The sequence below is a fragment of the Scyliorhinus torazame genome, chromosome 28, assembly GCF_047496885.1.
Source record: "Scyliorhinus torazame isolate Kashiwa2021f chromosome 28, sScyTor2.1, whole genome shotgun sequence".
NCBI classification, from domain to species: domain Eukaryota; kingdom Metazoa; phylum Chordata; class Chondrichthyes; order Carcharhiniformes; family Scyliorhinidae; genus Scyliorhinus; species Scyliorhinus torazame.
The window spans coordinates 11,434,168-11,455,684 of NC_092734.1; the positions used below are offsets into that span (position 1 = coordinate 11,434,168).

At 56.4% G+C, this 21,517-nt stretch overlaps 2 protein-coding genes across 5 annotated transcripts in view; one reads left to right on the top strand and one right to left on the bottom strand.

Moving 5' to 3' along the window:
• Positions 1-15,321, bottom strand: part of p4ha1b (prolyl 4-hydroxylase, alpha polypeptide I b) — a 112,029-nt gene extending 96,708 nt beyond the window's left edge. The window contains exon 1 of one of the 2 annotated variants that reach the window (XM_072491476.1): positions 15,119-15,321. The gene's annotated coding sequence lies outside the window, so the exon portion shown is untranslated. The remainder of the gene's footprint in view (positions 1-15,118) is intronic. The other variant, XM_072491474.1, reaches the window with a different exon arrangement.
• A 325-nt stretch (positions 15,322-15,646) lies between these two features.
• Positions 15,647-21,517, top strand: part of nudt13 (nudix (nucleoside diphosphate linked moiety X)-type motif 13) — a 37,980-nt gene continuing 32,109 nt past the window's right edge. The window contains exons 1-2 of one of the 3 annotated variants that reach the window (XM_072491478.1): positions 15,647-15,736; positions 20,298-20,463. In XM_072491478.1, the coding sequence (XP_072347579.1) occupies positions 20,381-20,463 (83 nt within the window). In that variant the 5' untranslated portion in view covers positions 15,647-15,736; positions 20,298-20,380. Of the gene's footprint in view, positions 15,993-18,537; positions 18,556-20,297; positions 20,464-21,517 lie in introns of those variants that run through there. The other 2 variants (XM_072491477.1, XM_072491479.1) reach the window with 2 other exon arrangements.

The window sequence follows — 21,517 nt, forward strand, 5'->3', positions numbered from 1 at the left end:
AGAGCGTGCAGGTGGGAGGGGGGTGAGGGAGAGTGTGCAGGTGGGGGGGTGAGGGAGCGGAGTGCAGGTGGGAGGGGGGTGAGGGAGAGTGTGCAGGTGGGAGGGGGACAGGAGAGCGTGCAGGTGGGGGGGGGGGGCGGGAGAGTGTGCAGGTGGGAGGGGGGGCGGGAGTGTGTGCAGGTGGGAGGGGGGGGTGAGGGAGAGTGTGCAGGTGGGGGGGGTGAGGAAGAGCGTGCAGGTGGGAGGGGGGTGAGGGAGAGTGTGCAGGTGGGGGGGTGAGGGAGCGGAGTGCAGGTGGGAGGGGGGTGAGGGAGAGTGTGCAGGTGGGGGGGTGAGGGAGCGGAGTGCAGGTGGGAGGGGGGTGAGGGAGAGTGTGCAGGTGGGAGGGGGGCAGGAGAGCGTGCAGGTGGGGGGGCGGGAGAGTGTGCAGGTGGGAGGGGGGGCGGGGGTGTGTGCAGGTGGGAGGGGGGGTGAGGGAGAGTGTGCAGGTGGGGGTGTGCGGGAGAGTGTGCAGATGGGAGGGGGGCGGGAGAGTGTGCAGGTGGGAGGGGGGGAGGAAGAGCGTGCAGGTGGGAGGGGGGTGAGGGAGAGTGTGCAGGTGGGGGGGTGAGGGAGCGGAGTGCAGGTGGGAGGGGGGTGAGGGAGAGTGTGCAGGTGGGAGGGGGGGCAGGAGTGTGTGCAGGTGGGGGGGGCGGGAGAGTGTGCAGGTGGGAGGGGGGGCGGAAGTGTGTGCAGGTGGGAGGGGGGTGAGGGAGAGTGTGGATGGTATCATCCATCCGCGGATGCCACATGTCAGCCGCCCTGATATGGCAGGACGGTGACGAGGACACGGCCGCAGGGTGCGTGTGGCTGATGGGCACAGGCGAGTGGCACACTGGTGAGCAGTACGGTGTGAAGTGACCGTTGGGCGCAGACAGTGACCAGGTGTTAGGCTGGCTGCGTATCTGCAGCGCACCAGGACACCGGGGCACACAGGTATCCCATGCAGCCCAGCTGACAAGGTGTGGAAGAGCCTTGATGTAACATGTCGTTTCTCTGCCCCCCACCACCCTCCTGCAGGTCACCATGTATGCCAACCAGACAGCGATGTTCACTGCCGTGGTTGGAGCCGCAGTTCTGGAGTTTGCCATCCGGCAACATAGAGTCGGACGGCCCACAGTGGCTGCAGATGCAGCGGTCGCCGGTGCAGCAGAGGGGATGGCCGCGGAGTGGTCCGTCATCGACACGCAGGCCGCAGGCGCTCAGGACCCGAATGTACAGGGGGATGCCGTGGGGAACATTGACCGCCAGATGGCGAGGAATGCAGAGGAAGTGCTTGGGGGGAGCAGAAGGAGCAGGTGGAGCACGAGGATCCACTGATGGTGGTGCCAGGGCGCCACAGGCGTCCAGCAAGGCCAAGGGTGTACCGTGACAGAATGTCGTTCGAGGCCCTACTGGACATCACATGCAGGAGGAGACTACGGTTCAGCAGGGAGACGGTCGCACATATATGCCAGCTCGTGGCGCACCTCGCACCACGTGGAATGGGAGGAGAACATGCGATACCAGTCTCCGTCAAGGTGACGGTGGCCCTAAGCTTTTATGCGACCGGTTCCTTCCAGGCGCCAAACGGGGACTTCTCCGGGATATCACAGGCATCGGTCCACAGGTGCATCAGGGCCATCACCGACGCCTTGTACGCCATCGCGGACAGGTACATTCAATTCCCCGAGGGCCGAGCACAGCAGGAAGCACGGGCACGTGGATTCGCCAAGGTGGCTGGGATACCGATGGTCCAGGGTGTCATCGATGGTGTGCACGTCCCCCATGCGCCCGCCTGTAGACAACAGGGACGTGTTCATGAACAGGAAGGGCGCGTACTCCATTAACATTCAGGTGGTGTGCGACCTCCACATGAAGATCATGCACGTGTGTGCAAAGTACCCCGGCAGTGTGCATGATGCCTACATTCTGGCACAGTCGTTCATCCCCGCAATGTTCGATGGATGCCCCCCCCCGGCTGAGGGGCTGGTTGCTGGGCAACAAGGGCAATCCATTGAGGTCATGGCTGCTGACGCCAATACGGAGGCCTCACACCAACGCGGAGAGCCTATACAACGAGGCACATGCAGCAACCATGGGTGTGGTGGAGCGGTGCTTCGGGCTGCTGAAGATGCGCTTCAGGTGCCTGGACCGATCAGGAGGGGCCCTGCAGTACCGGCCCGACAGGGTCGGTCGCATAGTTGTGGTCTGCTGTGCGCTGCACAACATTGCCATGCAGAGGGGAGATGACCTGGTGGAGGAGCCGGAGGGAGGACCCGACGGCACCGGAGCCAACGCAAACGAGGGGGATGGGGAAGAGGAGGATGCGGCGCATCAGGGTGGGGGGAGGGGCGCAGGACGCAGACACTGCCCGGCAGCTCGTTACGCCCAGGAGGCTGCGTGACGGCACCACCGGGGACCGCGGGCACGCGATGCGTTGGTGGCCGCACGGTTCACGCACTATGGGGGTGGGATTCGCTGAACACTGCCATTTGCACCATCACTCCTGCACACGGGCAGCACACAGCACCCCGCCCCCCCCGCGTTCACGGCCACAATTCCACATCACCTTACCACTGCGGCACTACGGGATTGCACAACATTGTAAGCGGTAAGCGGGTGTGAACAGTGCCATGTTGAATGATGACGGCCCACTCTGCGATGAGCTGTGTGCCCAGATTCGCCAGCCGAGGTCTGACTCATGGCTTTAGCTGAACCATGCACTCCGGTGGTCACAGCCTTCGTGACGGATATTTCACCACATGCCCGTGGGGTGGCTGGCGTCGGTGTACCGAGGACAACGGTGTCCGATTATGGGGGGACCGGGGGGGGGGGGGGGGGGGGGGGGGGGGGGAAGGGTCACCACATCCAGAACAGACCTTGAACAGACGTGAAGCCCAATGCCTTGCAGAACCTGACCCATGGCCAAAACCCCTTCACCCATTGCCTCCACCGCGGACGCCACCCGTGCGGTGTCGGCCTGGGTGGCTGCGATGAGCGGCACCACTCCCTGCTCCTGGACGCGGATAGACTCCTCCTGCTGCGTGTGCAGGTCCTGGAAGATGGCCCTCATCCCGTTACTCATTCCTTGATGTCCATACGCATCGGTTGTCCGGGTGGGTCAATTACATCTAGGAACCCGGGAACCGTCTGGGTGGCAGCTGGTTGCTGGGCCTGGGCTGCCCTCCGACCGTCCAGCCCCTCGGCTGCTCCAAACTCCACCTGCTGTACCGGCTCGGCTATGCGGTGCGCACCAGACTGTGACCCGGGAGCCTCATCACTTATCTGCCCAACCGAGGTGAGTGTCTCTGCGATGGTGAACGGTGTGGGAGACAGCAGTGCCGCAAGCTCGAGGTCATCATCCGTCAAGAAGTCTGGTGTGGATTGGTCCCCCTCATGGCCTGACGCAAACTCCATGCGGGCCATGTCGGCTTGACCTCCAGTTCGGATCCAGCGGGTGTGTGGCCGTGATGTGGGCTTCGGCATGACTGTCCACACTGTGCCCCTGACTAAAGTCTGTCCCGGAGGTCTCAGCGTCCCGGTCCTGTGTCCCAGACTGTGAGGTCTGCCCTCCTGTCCGACCAGGAAGGGGGGGGGAGAGCCTGGGGGCACCCTCATGGCACTTACCCTGGCAGCCCGGTGAGGTCATGCAGCTTCTTGCGGCACTGCTCCCCCGTCCGGGGGGGTCTGCCCCACAGCACTGACTGCAGTGCCCACCTCCCGCCAACCGCGCCTCACCGCGCTGGATGGCTGGCGATGCCCTCGTCTTGGGCAGAGGGTGTCCCTTCTCCGCTCCACCTCATCCACCAGGGTGTCCAGGACCGTATCCCGGAACCTCGGTGGGGCTCTTCGGGGCTCAGCCTTCTCCTCAGTTCTCCTCCAGGTCCTCTGCGCGCAATTTATGACGCAGCGGTGCGTCATTCGGGCGTCGCACGGTGACGATGCGGCCTTCGCGGAACGTCCCCCCGAGGTTCTCGCGGCCCCGATCCTAGCCCTTTTTCGGGCCCTGAATCGGTCGGGATCGGGGCCGTTCCGCGCCGTCGTGAACCTCAACGCCGTTCATGACGGCGCGGCCACTTCGGCGTGGGAGTGGAGAATCGCGCCCCCGGTCTTGTTCGAGGTCTTACATTCACACAGCACAGCCTCACTTTAAATATCATTTTTTCTGTTTGATTTTCCATTCAATTGTTTCCACAGCCCTCCAGAAGTTCCTCTTCCCAGAATTGATTAACCTTTTAAAATGAATTTATGGCTACCATATTTATAAAGTAAACTTATCATTTTGCCTCATTCATAATCCTCTGACTCTGAGGAAAAGGAGTTAGCACTATGCCAAAAGAATCAAGGCAAGAAAAAGGTTACTTGTAGATATTTATTGTCCTAATTTGTCAAAACATGGTTTGTGAAGATCTTCATAACCAGTTACTTCGATAGCAGCTTCAGCGTTTTTTTGGTCTGTTACCATAACCTTCTTGCTTCTCATAGAACATACAGTGCAGAAGGAGGCCATTCGGCCCAACGAGTCTGCACCGACCCACTGAAGCCCTCACTTCCACCCTATCCCCGAAACCCAATAACCCCTCCTAACCTTTTTGGTCACTAAGGGCAATTTATCATGGCCAATCCACCTAATCTGCACGTCTTTGGACTGTGGGAGGAAACTGGAGCACCCGGAGGAAACCCACGCAGACACGGGGAGAACGTGCAGACTCCGCACAGACAGTGACCCAGCGGGGAATCGAACCTGGCGCTGTGAAGCCAACGGTGCTATCCACTTGTACTGCCGTGCTGCTTGCTGCCATGCTGCTCGATCAGATTCCAAAAGTGTGAGCACATCTCATTGGTCCTGAAGAGCTGAAATGCCTCGAGGTGTTCCACATCACTAGTTACTTTCAATGATGCACCACTACTTTTAGCACCACCAAGCAACCAAACATGAGAAAGAAATTATGCAAAAAAAGGCCAGAAATCCTCACCCTACACTCCCTGATTTAATAACCATTAATACTTACTAAAGGCAAAAGAAAACCTCCACAACTGTGGATAGAAAAACTCTGGAAAATACCTCAACTGAATTCAGGCAACTGAGAAAGTTCCAAGTTGGCCATAAACTTCCACAAAACAGATGCAACTAACCACATGTCCCTACTGGTAGATAGCTATCCCTCTCCTTTGATCCAGACATAACATCTTGATGCTTTATTCAAATACGAAAAGAAAATACTGTGGATTCTAGAAATCTAAATAAAAACTGAAAATGGTAGAAATGCCTAGGAGGTCAGGCAGCATCCGAGAACAGAGAAACAGAGCTAACATTTCAGGTTAGTATCAGAATAGTTCTGACGAAAGGCTATCGACCTGCAACATTAGCTCTTTCTTCCTGTGCAAATGCTGTCTGATATACTGAGCACTGCCGCTGTTTTCCACGTTTCCAAGCTCTTATTCTGGCTACCTCTGCGATTCTTCTGCTCCTGTCGTGATCTTGCTGCCACCTGTGCAATCCCTCTGCCAAGACACAAGGACATTTTTTTGGCAATTGTATTTTTCAAGAATGTTTCAGGGTCGGATTCCTGATGCAGCATGACCCTGCCAAGGGAAGGGGGGAGTCTGAAAGTCAGCCAAACCCGTTGAAATGTAAAATGAAAATCTGATCACGTTTCAGAGTATGATGCTTTAGCATGCGACAAACACACCAGGTGGGTAGTGAACAGCATAAATAACCGGGCAGCGGACTTCCGGGTGCAGCGATGACCAGCTAAGTCGCACGTTTCGGCAGCTCCGGTGGAACGGACTTTTGGGCTCTTGATAGGAGCCCCAACGGCAATTTTAACGGCTAAAAACACCGTGCGGTAAACCAGAAGGGAATTCCCCCTGGACACGGATGGAAAAAGGAGAGGAAAGTGGCCGGATTGCAGCGGATCCTTTGGAACAGCGGCAAGGAAGGCAAGCAAAAACCAAGATGGCGTCGGAAGGTGGCAGTTTCATATGGGGCCCTGAACAACAAGAGTTCTTGAAATGCTGCGTGGAAGAGATAAAAAAGGAAATGAAGAAAGAGCTGTTGGCCCCGATACTACAGGCGATCGAAGGGCTAAAGGAGGAACAAAAGACCCAGGAGCAGGAGCTTCGGGTCGTGAAGGCGAAGGCAGCCGAGAATGAGGACGACATACAGGGCCTGGTGGTGAAGACGGAGATACAGGAGGCACATCAGAAACGATGTGTGGAGAGGTTGGAGGCACTGGAAAACAACGCAAGGAGGAACAACCTGAGGATTCTTGGTCTTCCTGAAGGTGTGGAGGGGGCGGACGTCGGGGCATATGTGAGCACGATGCTGCACTCGTTAATGGGAGCGGAGGCCCCGGCGGGTCCGTTGGAGGTGGAGGGAGCATACCGAGTTATGGCGCGAGGACCGAGAGCAGGAGAAACTCCCAGAGCCATAGTGGTGAGATTCCTCCGTTTTAAGGATAGAGAAATGGTCCTTAGATGGGCGAAGAAAACTCGGAGCAGTAAATGGGAGAACGCGGTGATCCGCGTTTATCAAGACTGGAGTGCGGAGGTGGCGAGAAGGAGGGCGAGCTTTAATCGGGCCAAGGCGGTGCTTCATAAAAGAAGATAAAATTTGGAATGCTGCAAACCGGCAAGACTGTGGGTCACATATCAAGGGAGGCACCACTACTTTGAGACGGCGGATGAAGCGTGGACTTTTATTGTAGAAGAAAAACTGGAATGAGTGGATTATTAAAAAGAACGTTTGGACAAAGTGGTGGGGCGATTGTGGGGGGCGAAGAGGGGTTTTATGTTCTAATCCTGCGGTGTGGTAACTTTTCTCTCTCCCACAGGTGGTGATGGGGGGGAGGTGGGGAGGGAGAGGAGATGGGGCGTTGGCCATGGGGGGGCGGGGCCAAGGGAGAAGCGCGGGCTTGGCTCCCGCGCTATGATAATTATGGCGGGAATAGAGAAGCAGGAAGGAGGGGGCGTCGCACGGTGCGAGCCGTGGTCACGGGGGGAAGCCGAGGTCAGCCAGAGTTTGCTGACTTCTGGAGCAACATGGGGGAGTAATTACGCTAGCGGTGGGTCTAGCGGGGGGGGTGGGAGGGGGGAATTACTGGGTTGCTGCTGCTGGGGAAAGGGGGGAGCGGGTACGGGAGAGGATGGGCGGGGGGGCACCGCCTGGGGGAGATACAGCTGCGTGGGAACTGGGTGAGAAGCTGGAAAAAGATGATGGTTAATCGGCAAGGGGGGGGGGGTGGGAAGCCCCCCAACCCGGCTGATCACGTGGAACGTGAGAGGGCTCAACGGGCCGATAAAGAGGGCACGGGTACTCGCACACCTTAAGAAACTTAAAGCAGATGTGGTTATGCTACAGGAAACGCACCTGAAACTGATAGACCAGGTTAGGCTGCGCAAAGGATGGGTGGGGCAGGTGTTCCATTCGGGGCTAGATGCGAAAAACAGGGGGGTGGCTATATTAGTGGGGAAGCGGGTAATGTTCGAGGCAAAGACTATAGTGGCGGATAACGGGGGCAGATACGTGATGGTGAGTGGCAAACTACAGGGGGAGACGGTGGTTTTGGTAAACGCATATGCCCCGAACTGGGATGATGCCAATTTTATGAGGCGGATGCTAGGACGCATTCCGGACCTAGAGACGGGAAAGCTGATAATGGGGGGAGACTTCAACACGGTGTTGGAACCAGGGCTGGATAGGTCGAAGTCCAGGACTGGAAGGAGGCCGGCAGCAGCCAAGGTGCTTAAAGATTTTATGGAGCAGATGGGAGGTGTGGACCCGTGGAGATTCAGTAGACCTAGGAGTAAGGAGTTCTTGTTTTTCTCCTATGTCCATAAAGTCTATTCGCGCATAGACTTTTTTGTGCTGGGTAGGGCATTGATCCCGAAGGTGAGGGGAACGGAGTATACGGCTATAGCCATTTCGGATCACGCCCCACACTGGGTGGACTTGGAGATAGGGGAGGAAACAGGAGGGCGCCCACCCTGGAGAATGGACATGGGACTAATGGCGGATGAGGGGGTGTGTCTAAGGGTGAGGGGATGCATTGAAAAGTATTTGGAACTTAATGACAATGGGGAGGTCCAGGTGGAGTGGTCTGGGAGGCGTTGAAGGCGGTGGTTAGGGGGAGCTGATATCAATAAGGGCACATAAAGGGAAGCAGGAGAGTAAGGAACGGGAGCGGTTGCTGCAAGAACTTTTGAGGGTGGACAGACAATATGCGGAAGCACCGGAGGAGGGATTGTACAGGAAAGGCAAAGGCTGCATGTGGAATTTGACTTGCTGACTACAGGCACTGCAGAGGCACAATGGAGGAAGGCGCAGGGTGTACAGTATGAATATGGGGAGAAGGCGAGCAGATTGCTGGCACACCAATTGAGGAAAAGGGGAGCAGCGAGGGAAATAGGGGAGTGAGGGACGAGGAAGGAGAGATGGAGCGGGGAGCGGAGAGAGTGAATGAAGTGTTCAAGACATTTTATAAAAAATTATATGAAGCTCAACCCCCGGATGGGAGGGAGAGAATGATGGGACTTTTTGGATCGGCTGGAAATTCCCAAGGTGAAAGAGCAGGAAAGGGTGGGACTGGGAGCACAGATCGAGGTAGAAGAAGTGGTGAAAGGAATTAGGAGCATGCAGACGGGAAAGGCCCCGGGACCGGACGGATTCCCAGTCGAATTCTATAGAAAATATTTAGACTTGCTCGCCCCGGTACTGACGAGGACCTTTAATGAGGCAAAGGAAAGGGGACAACTGCCCCCGACTATGTCTGAAGCAACGATATCGCTTCTCTTAAAGAAGGAAAAGGACCCGCTACAATGCGGGTCCTACAGACCAATTTGCCTCCTAAACGTGGATGCCAAGGTCCTGGCCAAGGTAATGGCAATGAGAATAGAGGAATGTGTCCCGGGGTGGTTCACGAGACCAAACTGGGTTTGTGAAGGGGAGACAGCTGAACACGAATATACGGAGGCTGTTAGGGGTAATGATGATGGCCCCACCAGAGGGTGAAACGGAGATAGTAGTGGCGATGGATGCCGAGAAAGCATTTGATAGAGTGGAATGGGATTATTTGTGGGAGGTGTTGAGGAGATTTGGTTTGAGAGGGGTATGTTAGATGGGTGCAGCTATTGTATAGGGCCCCAGTGGCGAGTGTGGTCACGAATGGACGGGGATCGGCATATTTTCGGCTCCATAGAGGGACAAGGCAGGGATGCCCTCTGTCCCCATTACTGTTTGCACTGGCGATTGAGCCCCTGGCGATAGCGCTGAGGGGTTCCAAGAAGTGGAGGGAGTACTTAGGGAGGAGAAGAACACCGGGTATCTTTGTATGCGGACGATTTGCTACTATACGTGGCGGATCCGGCGGAGGGGATGCCAGAAATAATGCGGATACTTGGGGAGTTTGGGGATTTTTCAGGGTATAAATTGAACATGGGGAAGAGTGAGCTGTTTGTGGTGCATCCAGGGGAGCAGAGTAGAGAAATAGAGGACCTACCGTTGAGGAAGGTAACAAGAGACTTTCGTTACCTGGGGATCCAGATAGCTAAGAATTGGGGCACATTGCACAGGTTAAATTTAACGCGGTTGGTGGAACAGATGGAGGAAGATTTCAAGAGATGGATATGGTAGCCCTGTCAATGGCAGGGAGGGTGCAGGCGGTCAAGATGGTGGTCCTCCCGAGATTCCTCTTTGTGTTTCAGTGCCTCCCGGTGGTGATCACGAAGGCTTTTTTTAAAAGGATTGAAAAGAGCATCATGGGTTTTGTTTGGGCCGGAAGACTCCGAGAGTGAGGAAGGGATTCTTACAGCGTAGTAGGATAGGGGGGGGCTGGCACTACCGAGCCTAATTGAGTACTATTGGGCCGCTAATATTTCAATGGTAAGTGGATGGGAGAGGAGGAGGGAGCGGCGTGGAAGAGATTAGAGAGGGCGTCCTGTAGGGGGACTAGCCTGCAGGCTATGGTGACAGCCCCATTGCCGTTCTCACCGAGGAACTACACCACAAGCCCGGTGGTGGTAGCTACACTGAAGATTTGGGGACAGTGGAGACGGCATAGGGGAAAGACTGGAGCCTTGGGGGGGTCCCCGATAAGAAACAACCATAGGTTTGCCCCGGGGGGAATGGATGGGGGATATGGAGTGTGGCAAAGAGCAGGAATAACGCAACTGAAGGATCTATTTGTGGATGGGAAGTTCGCGAGTCTGGGAGCGCTGACCGAGAAATATGGGTTGCCCCAAGGGAATGCATTCAGGTACATGCAAATGAGGGCTTTTGCGAGGCAACAGGTGAGGGAATTTCCGCAGCTCCCGACACAAGAGGTGCAGGACAGAGTGATCTCAAAGACATGGGTGGGGGATGGTAAGGTGTCAGATATATATAGGGAAATGAGGGACGAAGGGGAGACTATGGTAGATGAACTAAAAGGGAAATGGGAAGAAGAGCTGGGGGAGGAGATCGAGGAGGGGCTGTGGGCGGATGCCCTAAGTAGGGTAAACTCGTCGTCCTCGTGTGCCAGGCTAAGCCTGATCCAGTTTAAGGTATTACATAGGGCGCATATGACTGGAGCGCGGCTCAGTAAATTTTTTGGGGTGGAGGTTAGGTGTGCGAGGTGCTCAAGAAGCCCAACGAATCATACCCATATGTTTTGGTCATGCCCGGCACTACAGGGGTTTTGGATGGGGGTGACAAAGGTGCTTTCAAAAGTAGTGGGGGTCCGGGTCGAACCAAGCTGGGGGTTGGCTATATTTGGGGTTGCACAAGAGCCGGGAGTGCAGGAGGCGAGAGAGGCCGATGTTTTGGCCTTTGCGTCCCTAGTAGCCCGGCGCAGGATATTGCTAATGTGGAAAGAAGCCAAGCCCCCGGGGGTGGAGACCTGGATAAATGACATGGCGGGGTTTATAAAGCTAGAGCGGATTAAGTTCGTCCTAAGGGGGTCGGCTCAAGGGTTCACCAGGCGGTGGCAACCGTTCGTCGAATACCTTGCGGATAGATAGATGGGGGGAAAAAGAAGGCAGCGGCAGCAGCCCAGGATTCGGGGGGGGAGGGGTGGGGGGGGTGGGCGGGGGGGGGGGGGGGGGGTGTAACTTGTGACAAGGCAGTTGCCAATTAGGGCTAGTTTTCATTTTTGTTATTTAATATTTATTCATTTTTTGTTTTTTGTTTATATAAAATAGGTCATTGTTATTTGTGCTGTTATAATATTGTGTAAAGGATGCACAATGTACTGTGTTGGTTGACCAAAAATTTTCAATAAAATATTTATTAAAAAAAAAAAAAAATAACCGGGCAGCGCAGAGACAGAAGTCCTATCTTCAAGGAAGCAGTGCCCTGGAATTGGAACGTGTGAAACAATTTACACAATCCACCAGATCTGGCTGCAGATTTTTACCTGGTTGTGTCACCTGTTAGAGGACTGCTTTATTACTCCTAACACAATCACACCTTTCTTACTTTTTGTCCCAGTGTCTTATATCAAACTCCAGTGAAGTATAGAACTGGAAACACTTTTAATATGCATTTATTTACAGAAATACACATTACAGACGTGCACCCAATAACCACCATTTTGGTCTGTTCCTGTTTCTAAGAGTTCATTATTAAAAATAAAAAAGTGAACCCCCAGGTTAATGCTGACCGCCTGCATACAGTTAAACACAACTAATATACAGTTGACATTTTATGCCGGTGACAAGCACAGCTTGCAGACTGACCACAATTCACAAAACCTTTTGGAAGGCTGTCAGCACTGCCACTGAGGGAGATATGACAACTTACATTCAAACAACCGCGTTATACAGATAGGCACCGCAGGGACATTCCCAGAAGCATACGGGAAAGCAAACACTCAGGCAGGGAAAGTAAAAAAAAAAAGACTATGTTTGCCTTTTTATATTCAGAAGACCAGCCGATGATAAGAGGAGCTGCAGATTCACACCTGAAATCTCTGATAGTTATCTCTCGATATAATGATAAATTATGGCGGTCTTGTGTTGAAGTGGGTCGCACCCGTGTCTACGGCAGAAGTTCCAGGTTCAAGTCCCACTCCAGGATTTGATGGTCGAGGAATGTGTGTCCGCAATGTGGCCAAACAGGTTGAATATCAACCTACGAATCCTCCCAACACATGCCGATGGCAGGCGGTAGGAGCATGAGCGCTCGTCAGCCGTGTGATGGAAAGAACATTGCAGCTTCCAGCATCACTGTCCATAGCTCCACACTACAACGGGCATATAAGATGTACAAATTGCCACAGCAACTCTGTCTGCTCAAGTGAACTGCAAAACATACCACACATAAGTGGCAAAGAAAGGTTGCAAGGCAAACATGTGCTGAGCATTAAATCCTACCTCCCACTCTATCAGGATCCTCCATTCAGGATGCTGGACCTCTTGCCGTCTCATTTTGTGACCTTGTTAGTAGTGATCGTGTGCTTTACTTCTATCACACCCTGACCATAAGCTTTCAGACCTTGTCACATATTGAGTAAAATGTGCCTTTTTTTTCCCCACGGGGCTTGGGGTTCGCTGGCTATTTTTATTGTCCATCCCTATTTGCCCTTGATGTGGTGGTGAGCTGCCTTTTTGAACCGCTGCATCCATCCTCCCTCAGTGCGGTTAGGGAGGAAGTTTCAAGATTTTGACCCAGAGATAGTGAAGGAATGGCGATATATTTCCATGTCAGGATAGTGAGTAGTTTGGAAGGGAACTTTTGCAATGCTATTCCAATGCATCTGCTACTTTTGTCCGTCTAGATGATAGAGGTTGTGGGTTTGGAAGGTGCTGTCAAGGGAGCCTTGGTGAGTTGCTGTAGTGCATCTTGTAGATGGTACACCCGGCTGCCATTGTCACATTGTGAATGTTGAAGGTGATAGATGAGGTGCTGGTCAAACGAGCTATTTTGTTTTGGGATGATGTCAAGCTTTTCGCGTGTTGTTGGAACTGCACTCATCCAGGCAAGTGGAGAGTATTCCAACACACTCCTGACTTGTGCCTTGTAGATGATGGATAGGCTTTGGGGAGTTACTTTCCGCAGAACTCCCAGCCACTGACCTGCTCTTGTAGCCACAGTATTTACATGGCTGGTCCGGTTCAGGTTCTGTTCAATGGTAACCCCGAGGATGTTGTTTGTGGGAGATTCAGCAATGGCAATGCCATTGAATGTCAAGGAGCGATGGCTAGATTCTCTCGCTGGAGATGGTCATTGTCCAGCACTTGTGTGGTGCGAATGTTACTTGCCACTTATTAGCCCGAGCCTGAATGTTGTCCAGGCATTGTTGTATGGACACAGATTGCTTTAATATTTGAGGAGTCACAAATGGTGCTGAACATTGTGCAATCATCAGCGAGCATACTCCCTTCTGATCTTATGATGGAGTTGGTGAGTGATGAAACAGCTGAAGATGGTTGGTTTTAGGACACTGCCCTGAGGAACTCCTGTATTGTCCTGGCACTGAGCTGATGGACTTCCTACAACCAGAACCATCTGCCTTTGGGCTCAGTATGACTCCAACCAGAGACGTTTCCCGCCCAGATTCCACTGACTCCAGTTTTGCGAGGGCTTCTTGATGTCACACGTCAAATGCTGCCTTGATGTCAAGGGCAGTCACTCTTGCAACATGTGAACATATGTTCTGAAGTTTAGAAGATTAAAAGGTGAATTCACTGAAAATTGCTGAAGAGGGCTTGACAGCATAGCTGCTAAGAGGCTATGACCCCTGGCTTGGGTCTGGGCCAAGAAGTCATATCAGGATGAGGGAACAGCCTTTTAGGACTGAGATGGGAAGAAATCTTTTCACTGAGCTTTGTGAATCTTTTGGAATTACTTACTTCCAGAGGGCTATGGTTGCTCAATCCTGAATATATTCAAGGCTGAGATTGATAGAATTTTGGTAACCAAGTGAATTAACGAGTAGGGTGAGAAAGTGGAGTTGATGTACAATTTCAGACAGGACCTTACTGAATGGCAGGGCAGGCGCAAAGGACCAAATGGTCCACTCTTGTTCTTATTTCTTATGTTTTTACTCCACCTCCCACTTTACCATTGGACTTTTCACCCGACGCTCCTCGTGCGGGTAGGCTGGGCGATCGCCGAGTTCACCAACAGCACAGCAGAAAGTCTTTTACCGCACTCAGTGATTATGTTGCACACATATATAACCTTTAGTGCCAAGTGCCAAAGAACTTGAGTTTTCCAAAGTACTCAGAAACAAGATAATAGGAACTTTTTTGTTTGGGGGCGCGGGAAGGTAACCTGCATGTCACTGGAGAGTGGTAACATAAATCTGCCACCCATGGGGTATTTATGTTGTGTCAGAAGGCAGGGGCAACACAAGAAGGAAGGAGTCACCCTCAGACCGGAGTGGCAGTATAGCTCTGATCCCTTGCGGTTCATCTCCTTATCCGTTGTTCTGAGTGGCACATGTGTACTGGAGGATCCGGAGCCTGATTTGGAATGGGGGGAAAGAAAAAATCAGAATGAAGAATTGAGTGTCATGATATGCAAACATGCAACCAATGAACACTCAGAATAGGACACAACCAATGGGCAGTCAGGACACTCAGAGGTGGCATCACCACAAGAGGGCATGACATAAACACTATAAAAGGGATGAGGCACTCACACCCGGCCTCTTTCCACAGACAGGCATCTAGATAGACAGGGTTGATCAGCAGCATCACACCCCAGCACGTGGCTTGGATCAAGCTGGCTCAGTTAAGACTGAGTTACTACAGTTAGATTAGCAGAGAGTCGAACACATTTGAGAACTGTGTTAATAGTTCAATAAACACGTTGAACTCATTTCAGAGTCTGGAGCATCCTTTAGTTAAGACTGCATCAAGTAGCAGCCGGTGTTATCCGAAGCAGCATCACACAACATTGAGGACATGCATCAAAGCAATAAAAGAGAATCTAAATGAAAAATTACTTTTTTAAAAATTAAAAATCTTTCATTTTTCCATGTTTGCAAGCAAAAATTGGGAGTTCACTGCCCAGCTTGTTGATATTTCCTTCAGCCCTTTCTCCTGAAGTGTTTGACTTTATTGAGTCTGTTGTCCTGTGTGCTGTGGGAGGGAAAGTTGTGGTAAATCCTACCTCGGCCTTGTCTCTGCGGCTCAGTCCTCCTCCCTCACTGAGGCCTCATTTCACTGTCACTCCGCGGACCACAGAGGCGGGCCTCTCCTCCCCTCCCTTGGCCCACAAGCAGGCCCCGCCACCTTAGCTCCCTTTCCCCTAACTCTGCCTTGGGACGTGCCGCTGCTCACATATCCCGCTCCTCAGCCGACAGCGTCCGAAGTGGCCTCCCAGCATCGGGGGGCGCTGCAGGGGGCGACCACCCACCACTGCTCCCAGCGCCCACGCATGCCCTCCGAACACCGGTGGGCGCTGCGGAGGTGAGCGCCCGGCACTCCTCCCAGCGCCTACGCATGCCCGATATGGCCTCCGACCGCAGAGGGCGCTGCATGGTCGATGCTCGGCACTCCTCCCAGAGCCTACGCAGGCCCAGTATGGCCTCCGACCGCAGAGGGCGCTGCGTGGTCGATGCTCGGCACTCCTCCCAGCGCCTACGCATGCCCGATATGGCCTCCGACCGCAGGGGGCGATGCCCCGACCTCCTCCCACCGCAAGGGGCGCCGAATGCCAGCACTCCCGATGTTATTGACCGAAATGACCTCTGTGTCAACTCTACCCCCTCATTTCTGAAATATAAAGGTCTGAACTCCCGCACCGTGGCTTTATTATTTCAGAGGACTCGGTGCTGGGAGGGATTGGTAAATTTTACCCTCCAGACACCCATCTTGCCTCCTGCTGCCTCTCGTTGACAGGCGGCGGGAACAAGCGGCTCCTCGTTGCCCCGGGTAACGGCGGCGGCGGCGGCGGCGGCCCGGGACCAATCCCGGAGCAAACCGGAGATCCCGGTGTGGAAACCGAGGGAATTCTTGGCGCTGGAGGCGGCCTCGCGCAGACGGTGAGGCCTGAAACACATTGAGCCCCCCCCCCCACCCCCCTAAACCCCTGCATGCATAGACCCTCACTGCCCCGGTGTCTGCCCCCCCTCTCCTGCCTGCCCCCCCCCTCCTGCCTGCCCCCCCCCTCCTGCCTGCCCCCCCCCTCCTGCCTGCCCCCCCCCCTCCTGCCTGCCTCCCCCCCTCCTGCCTGCCCCCCCCCCCTCCTGCCTGCCCCCCCCCCTCCTGCCTGCCCCCCCCCTCCTGCCTGCCCCCCCCCCTCCTGCCTGCCCCCCCCCCTCCTGCCTGCCCCCCCCCTCCTGCCTGCCCCCCCCCCTCCTGCCTGCCCCCCCCCCTCCTGCCTGCCCCCCCCCCTCCTGCCTGCCCCCCCCCTCCTGCCTGCCCCCCCCCTCCTGCCTGCCCCCCCCCCCCTCCTGCCTGCCCCCCCCCCCCCTCCTGCCTGCCCCCCCCCCTCCTCCTGCCCTGCCCCCCCCCCCCTCCTGCCTGCCCCCCCCCCCTCCTGCCTGCCCCCCCCTCCTTGCCTGCCCCCCCCCCTCCTGCCTGCCCCCCCCCCTCCTGCCTGCCCCCCCCCTCCTGCCTGCCCCCCCCTCCTGCCTGCCCCCCCCCCTCCTGCCTGCCCCCCCCCCCTCCCTGCCTGCCCCCCCCCCTCCTGCCTGCCCCCCCCCCTCCTGCCTGGCCCCCCCCCCCTCCTGCCTGCCCCCCCCCCTCCTGCCTGCCCCCCCCCTCCTGCCTGCCCCCCCCCCCTCCTGCCTGCCCCCCCCCCCTCCTGCCTGCCCCCCCCCCTCCTGCCTGCCCCCCCCCTCCCTCCCCCCCCCCTCCCTGCTGCCCCCCCCCCTCCTGCCTGCCCCCCCCCCTCCTGCCTGCCCCCCCCCTCCTGCCTGCCCCCCCCCCTCCTGCCTGCCCCCCCCCCTCCTGCCTGCCCCCCCCCCCTCCTGCCTGCCCCCCCCCCCTCCTGCCTGCCCCCCCCCCCTGCCTGCCCCCCCCCTCCTGCCTGCCCCCCCCCCCTCCTGCCTGCCCCCCCCCTCTGCCTGCCCCCCCCCTCCTGCTGCCCCCCCCCCTCCTGCCTGCCCCCCCCCCTCCTGCCTGCCCCCCCCTCCTGCCTGCCCCCCCCCTCCTGCCTGCCCCCCCCCCTCCTGCCTGCCCCCCCCCTCCTGCCTGCCCCCCCCCTCCTGCCTGCCCCCCCCCCTCCTGCCTGCCCCCCCCCCCCTCCTGCCTGCCCCCCCCCCCTCCTGCCTGCCCCCCCCCTCCCTCCCTGCCTGGCCCCCCCCCCTCTCCTGCCTGCCCCCCCCCTCTCCTGCCTGCCCCCCCCCCTCTCCTGCCTGCCCCCCCCCCTCTCCTGCCTGCCCCCCCCCCTCTCCTGCCTGCCCCCCCCCCCTCCTGCCTGCCCCCCCCCTCTCCTGCCTGCCCCCCCCCCTCTCCTGCCTGCCCCCCCCCTCTCCTGCCTGCCCCCCCCTCTCCTGCCTGCCCCCCCCCCTCTCCTGCCTGCCCCCCCCCCCTCTCCTGCCTGCCCCCCCCCCCTCTCCTGCCTGCCCCCCCCCCTCTCCTGCCTGCCCCCCCCCCCCTCTCCTGCCTGCCCCCCCCCCCCTCCTGCCTGCCCCCCCCCTCCTGCCTGCCCCCCCCCCCCTCCTGCCTGCCCCCCCCCCCTCCTGCTGCCCCCCCCCCTCCTGCCTGCCCCCCCCCCCTCCTGCCTGCCCCCCTCCCCCCTCTGCCTGCCTGCCCCCCCCCCCCCTGCCCCCCCCCCCCCCTGCCCCCCCCCCCCCCCCGCCTGCCCCCCCCCGCCTGCCCCCCCCGCCTGCCCCCCCCGCCTGCCCCCCCCCCTGCCCCCCCCCCCCTGCCCCCCCCGCCTGCCCCCCCCCCCCCGCCTGCCCCCCCCCCCCCCGCCTGCCCCCCCCGCCTGCCCCCCCCCCGCCTGCCCCCCCCCCCCGCCTGCCCCCCCCCCCGCCTGCCCCCCCCCCCCGCCTGCCCCCCCCCCTGCCCCCCCCCCGCCTGCCCCCCCCCCCCGCCTGCCCCCCCCCCCCCCCCTGCCCCCCCCCCCCTGCCCCCCCCCCCCCCTGCCCCCCCCCCTGCCCCCCCCCCCTGCCCCCCCCCCCTGCCCCCCCGCCTGCCCCCCCCCGCCTGCACCCCCCCCCCCCTGCCCCCCCCGCCTGCCCCCCCCCCCCTGCCCCTGCCCCCCCCCCCCCTGCCTGCCCCCCCCCCCCCCCCCCCTGCCTGCCCCCCCCCCTGCCTGCCCCCCCCCTCTCCTGCCTGCCGGTGAATTAAGGGGCAATTTAGCGTGGCCAATCCACCTACCCTGCACATCTTTAGGTTGTGGGGGCGAACCCCACGCAAACACGGGAGAATGTGTAAACTCCACACGGACAGTGACCCAGAGCCGGAATCGAACTTGGGACCTTGGCCTGCTGCCACCAGCTGATCTATGTTGGCTCGTTTCTCTTGCAGTATCCAGCCCTATGATAGGCTGAAATGATGCTGGTGAATAGCTTTCAACAGCCTCTCCGAACAGGCGCTGGAATGTGGCGACTAGGGGCTTTTCACAGTAACTTCATTTGAAGCCCACTTGTGACAGTAAGCGATTTTCATTCATTTCATTCAATGGGCAGAGTAGATTTGATCCTGCTCTTAATGGATCACTACTAGGTGCTACAATTGGAGGTGAATCAGATGGGGAGGACTGCATGGCCACAAGGGAGCCTGGCTCACCCGCTGCCCATTTAAATTAAGAGATGCAAATGGGAGGAAACCGGTGCACCCAAAGGAAATCCACCCAGACGGGGAGAACGTACAAACTCCACCCAGATAGTCACCCGAGGCCGGAATTGAACCCAGGACCCTGGAGCTGTGAGGCAGTCGTGCTAACCACTGTGCCACCGGTGGAGGCAGGTCACAAATTCACCCCAGCAGGAACTGGAATTGAACCATGTGCTGTTGACACCAATCTGTTCCACACCAGCTGTCTAGTGAACTAATGGTAATGCCAGAAAAACATTTCAATTGTTTGTTTCTGAATACAGAGCTCTGTCTTTTTCCACTTCTGTGGAATGGAACATCTATGGTTCTGCTGGTATCCGGCAAAATGATAGTCTAAGTGTCATGCAGTCAAGTATTTGACTCTGCTAGGCTGTCACAGATTTGAAACTTGCTGCCTTTGCTGCATTTCCCATTGCCCTCGGTTGCCTCCTTGAATAACATTTTGTTTAAATGATGCTATAAACCAGTGATTCAAACAAAGTTCCTAGAGTTGTTCTATAATTGGCTTCAGATCCTAATCCAAACAGTTTAAAGTTGTCACTTCAGCATGAAATGGGGAAGCGAGCAACGCAAATTTCAGTAGAATGAAGTGTGTGTGTATACTGGTGATCATCCGATTACTGATTTATACTTGGGTTACACAGTTGGAAAATAGTCGCTTGGTGGTACCAAACTTGAATATTGCTGAGACGTGAGGCATATTGCTGAAGCTTTTCTCAAACCCATGGCAACATTTTGGCTAATCGGAGTTGAGATGCACCCTTTTCTCCTGCAGAATAAATTGTCGTGCGTGTTTGAAATTTGGCATTCTTGCATTTGTGTGCTGATGAGTGCAAGACGAAAAGATTCGGCAACACGACTCTCTTTTCAGCAATGTTCAATTGAGAAATTGGGATCTAGCCAGCGGGCCAGTTGGTTTTATACAAATTCATTTGTACAATATACTTTTATCCAGGAGGCTTGGAAAAGCTCAGTAAATAAATGCTGCTTCTGGATTCCTGTTCTGAAACGTGCCACCATGGGAGGTGCAAAACTTTGCCCTATGTTTCAACCTGCAGGCAATATTCAATTTGTGCAGCATAAATTCAAAAATCATGTGCTTTTCATTTTCTGGGCATTTTCATCCCCCCCGTTCTTGAAAGCATCAGCACGGTAGCACAGTTGCTTCACAGCTCCAGGGACCCGGGTTCAATTCCGGCTTGGGTCACTGTCTGTGTGGAGTTTGCACGTTCTCCCCGTGTGTGCGTGGGTTTCCTCCGGGTGCTCCGGTTTCCTCCCACAGTCCAAAGATGTGCAGGTTGGATGGATTGGCCATTCTAGATTGCCCTTAGGTGTCCAAAAAGGTTAAGTTGGGTTACAGGGATAAAGGGGATCGGGTGGAGGTGTGGGACTTAAGTAGGGTGCTCTTTCCAAGGTCCGGTGCAGACTCGATGGGCCGAATGGCCTCCTTCTGCACTGTAAATTCTATAATATTACCTCATAAGTTAAGGCATCCAAACCTTTCACTCCTTCCTTTGCCTGCTCTGCATACGGAGTTTGACTCGGTTATTTCCAAACAGCTTATGTTGCTATTTTTGGTGCCCTGGAGTGTTTGAAGGGACTTAAGTCACAAATTCAGAACAGGAGCTGCAAAGAGAAAACAATGCCTCTTTTTTTGAGGAATTTCAGCACGCCGACCATGCAGATGTCTCGCAGATTGGTTTCAAATTATGTCAGTCGGATGCGGTGAGTGTTAGCTCAATGTCTGCGCATTTATTTATTTCCAGTATGTGTATTCTGCTCGTTAATCGAGTGGTGTCAATGGTGAATAAGAGTGCTGTTCCATGTTTAGCATGTAATAACTATATTGGGCTCTCTCCGACAAAGCAACGCACATGGCAAAGTAAAATTGCCTTCACCAGTGAGCCATGAATGTGTCGATTCCAATTTCGGGAGGATTCCGTAATGCACCCATGCAAACATTTCCATTTCCCACTCGAACTACATCTTTTGGCCTCAGTCTCAAGGTCAATTTTAGTTGCATAAAATGCAACTAGTGTCCTCCCCACTAATAAATAATAATCTTTATTGTCACCAGTAGGCTTACATTGCAATGAAGTTACAGTGAAAGTCCCTAGTCGCCACACTCCGGCGCCTGTTCGGGTACACGGAGAATTCAGAATGTCCAATTCACCCAACAGCACTTCTTTCGGACTTGTTGGAGGAAACCGGAGCACCCGGAGGAATCCCACGCAGACACGGGAGAACGTGTAGACAGTGACCCAGGCGGGAATTGAACCTAGGACCCTGGTGCTGTGAGGCCACGGTGCTAACCACTGTGCTACCCTATAAATAACTACAGATATCTGTAATGATCTAACATTACAGACTTCAGAAGGAATATAATATGGGCTCCCCCCCTCCCCCTCCCCCCCCCCTCCCCCCCCCCCTCCCCCCCTCTCCCCCCCCTCCCCCCCTCTCTCACCATCCCCCCTCTCTCACCATCCCCCCTCCTCCCCCTCTCCCCCCCCCCCCCTCCCTCCTCTCCCCCCTCCCCTCCCCCTTCCCCTCCCCTTCCCCTCCCCTCCCCCTCTCCCCTCCTCTCTCCCCCCCCCTCTCCCCTCCTCTCCCCTCCTCTCCCCCCTCCCCTCCCCCTCCCTCCCCCCTTCCCTCCCCCCTCCCCCCTCCCCCTCCCCCTCCCCTCTCCCCTCCCCCTCCCCCTCCCCTCCCCCTCCCCCCCTCCCCCTCCCCTCCCCTCCCCCTCCCCCTCCCCCTCCCCTCCCCCTCCCCCCTCCACCCT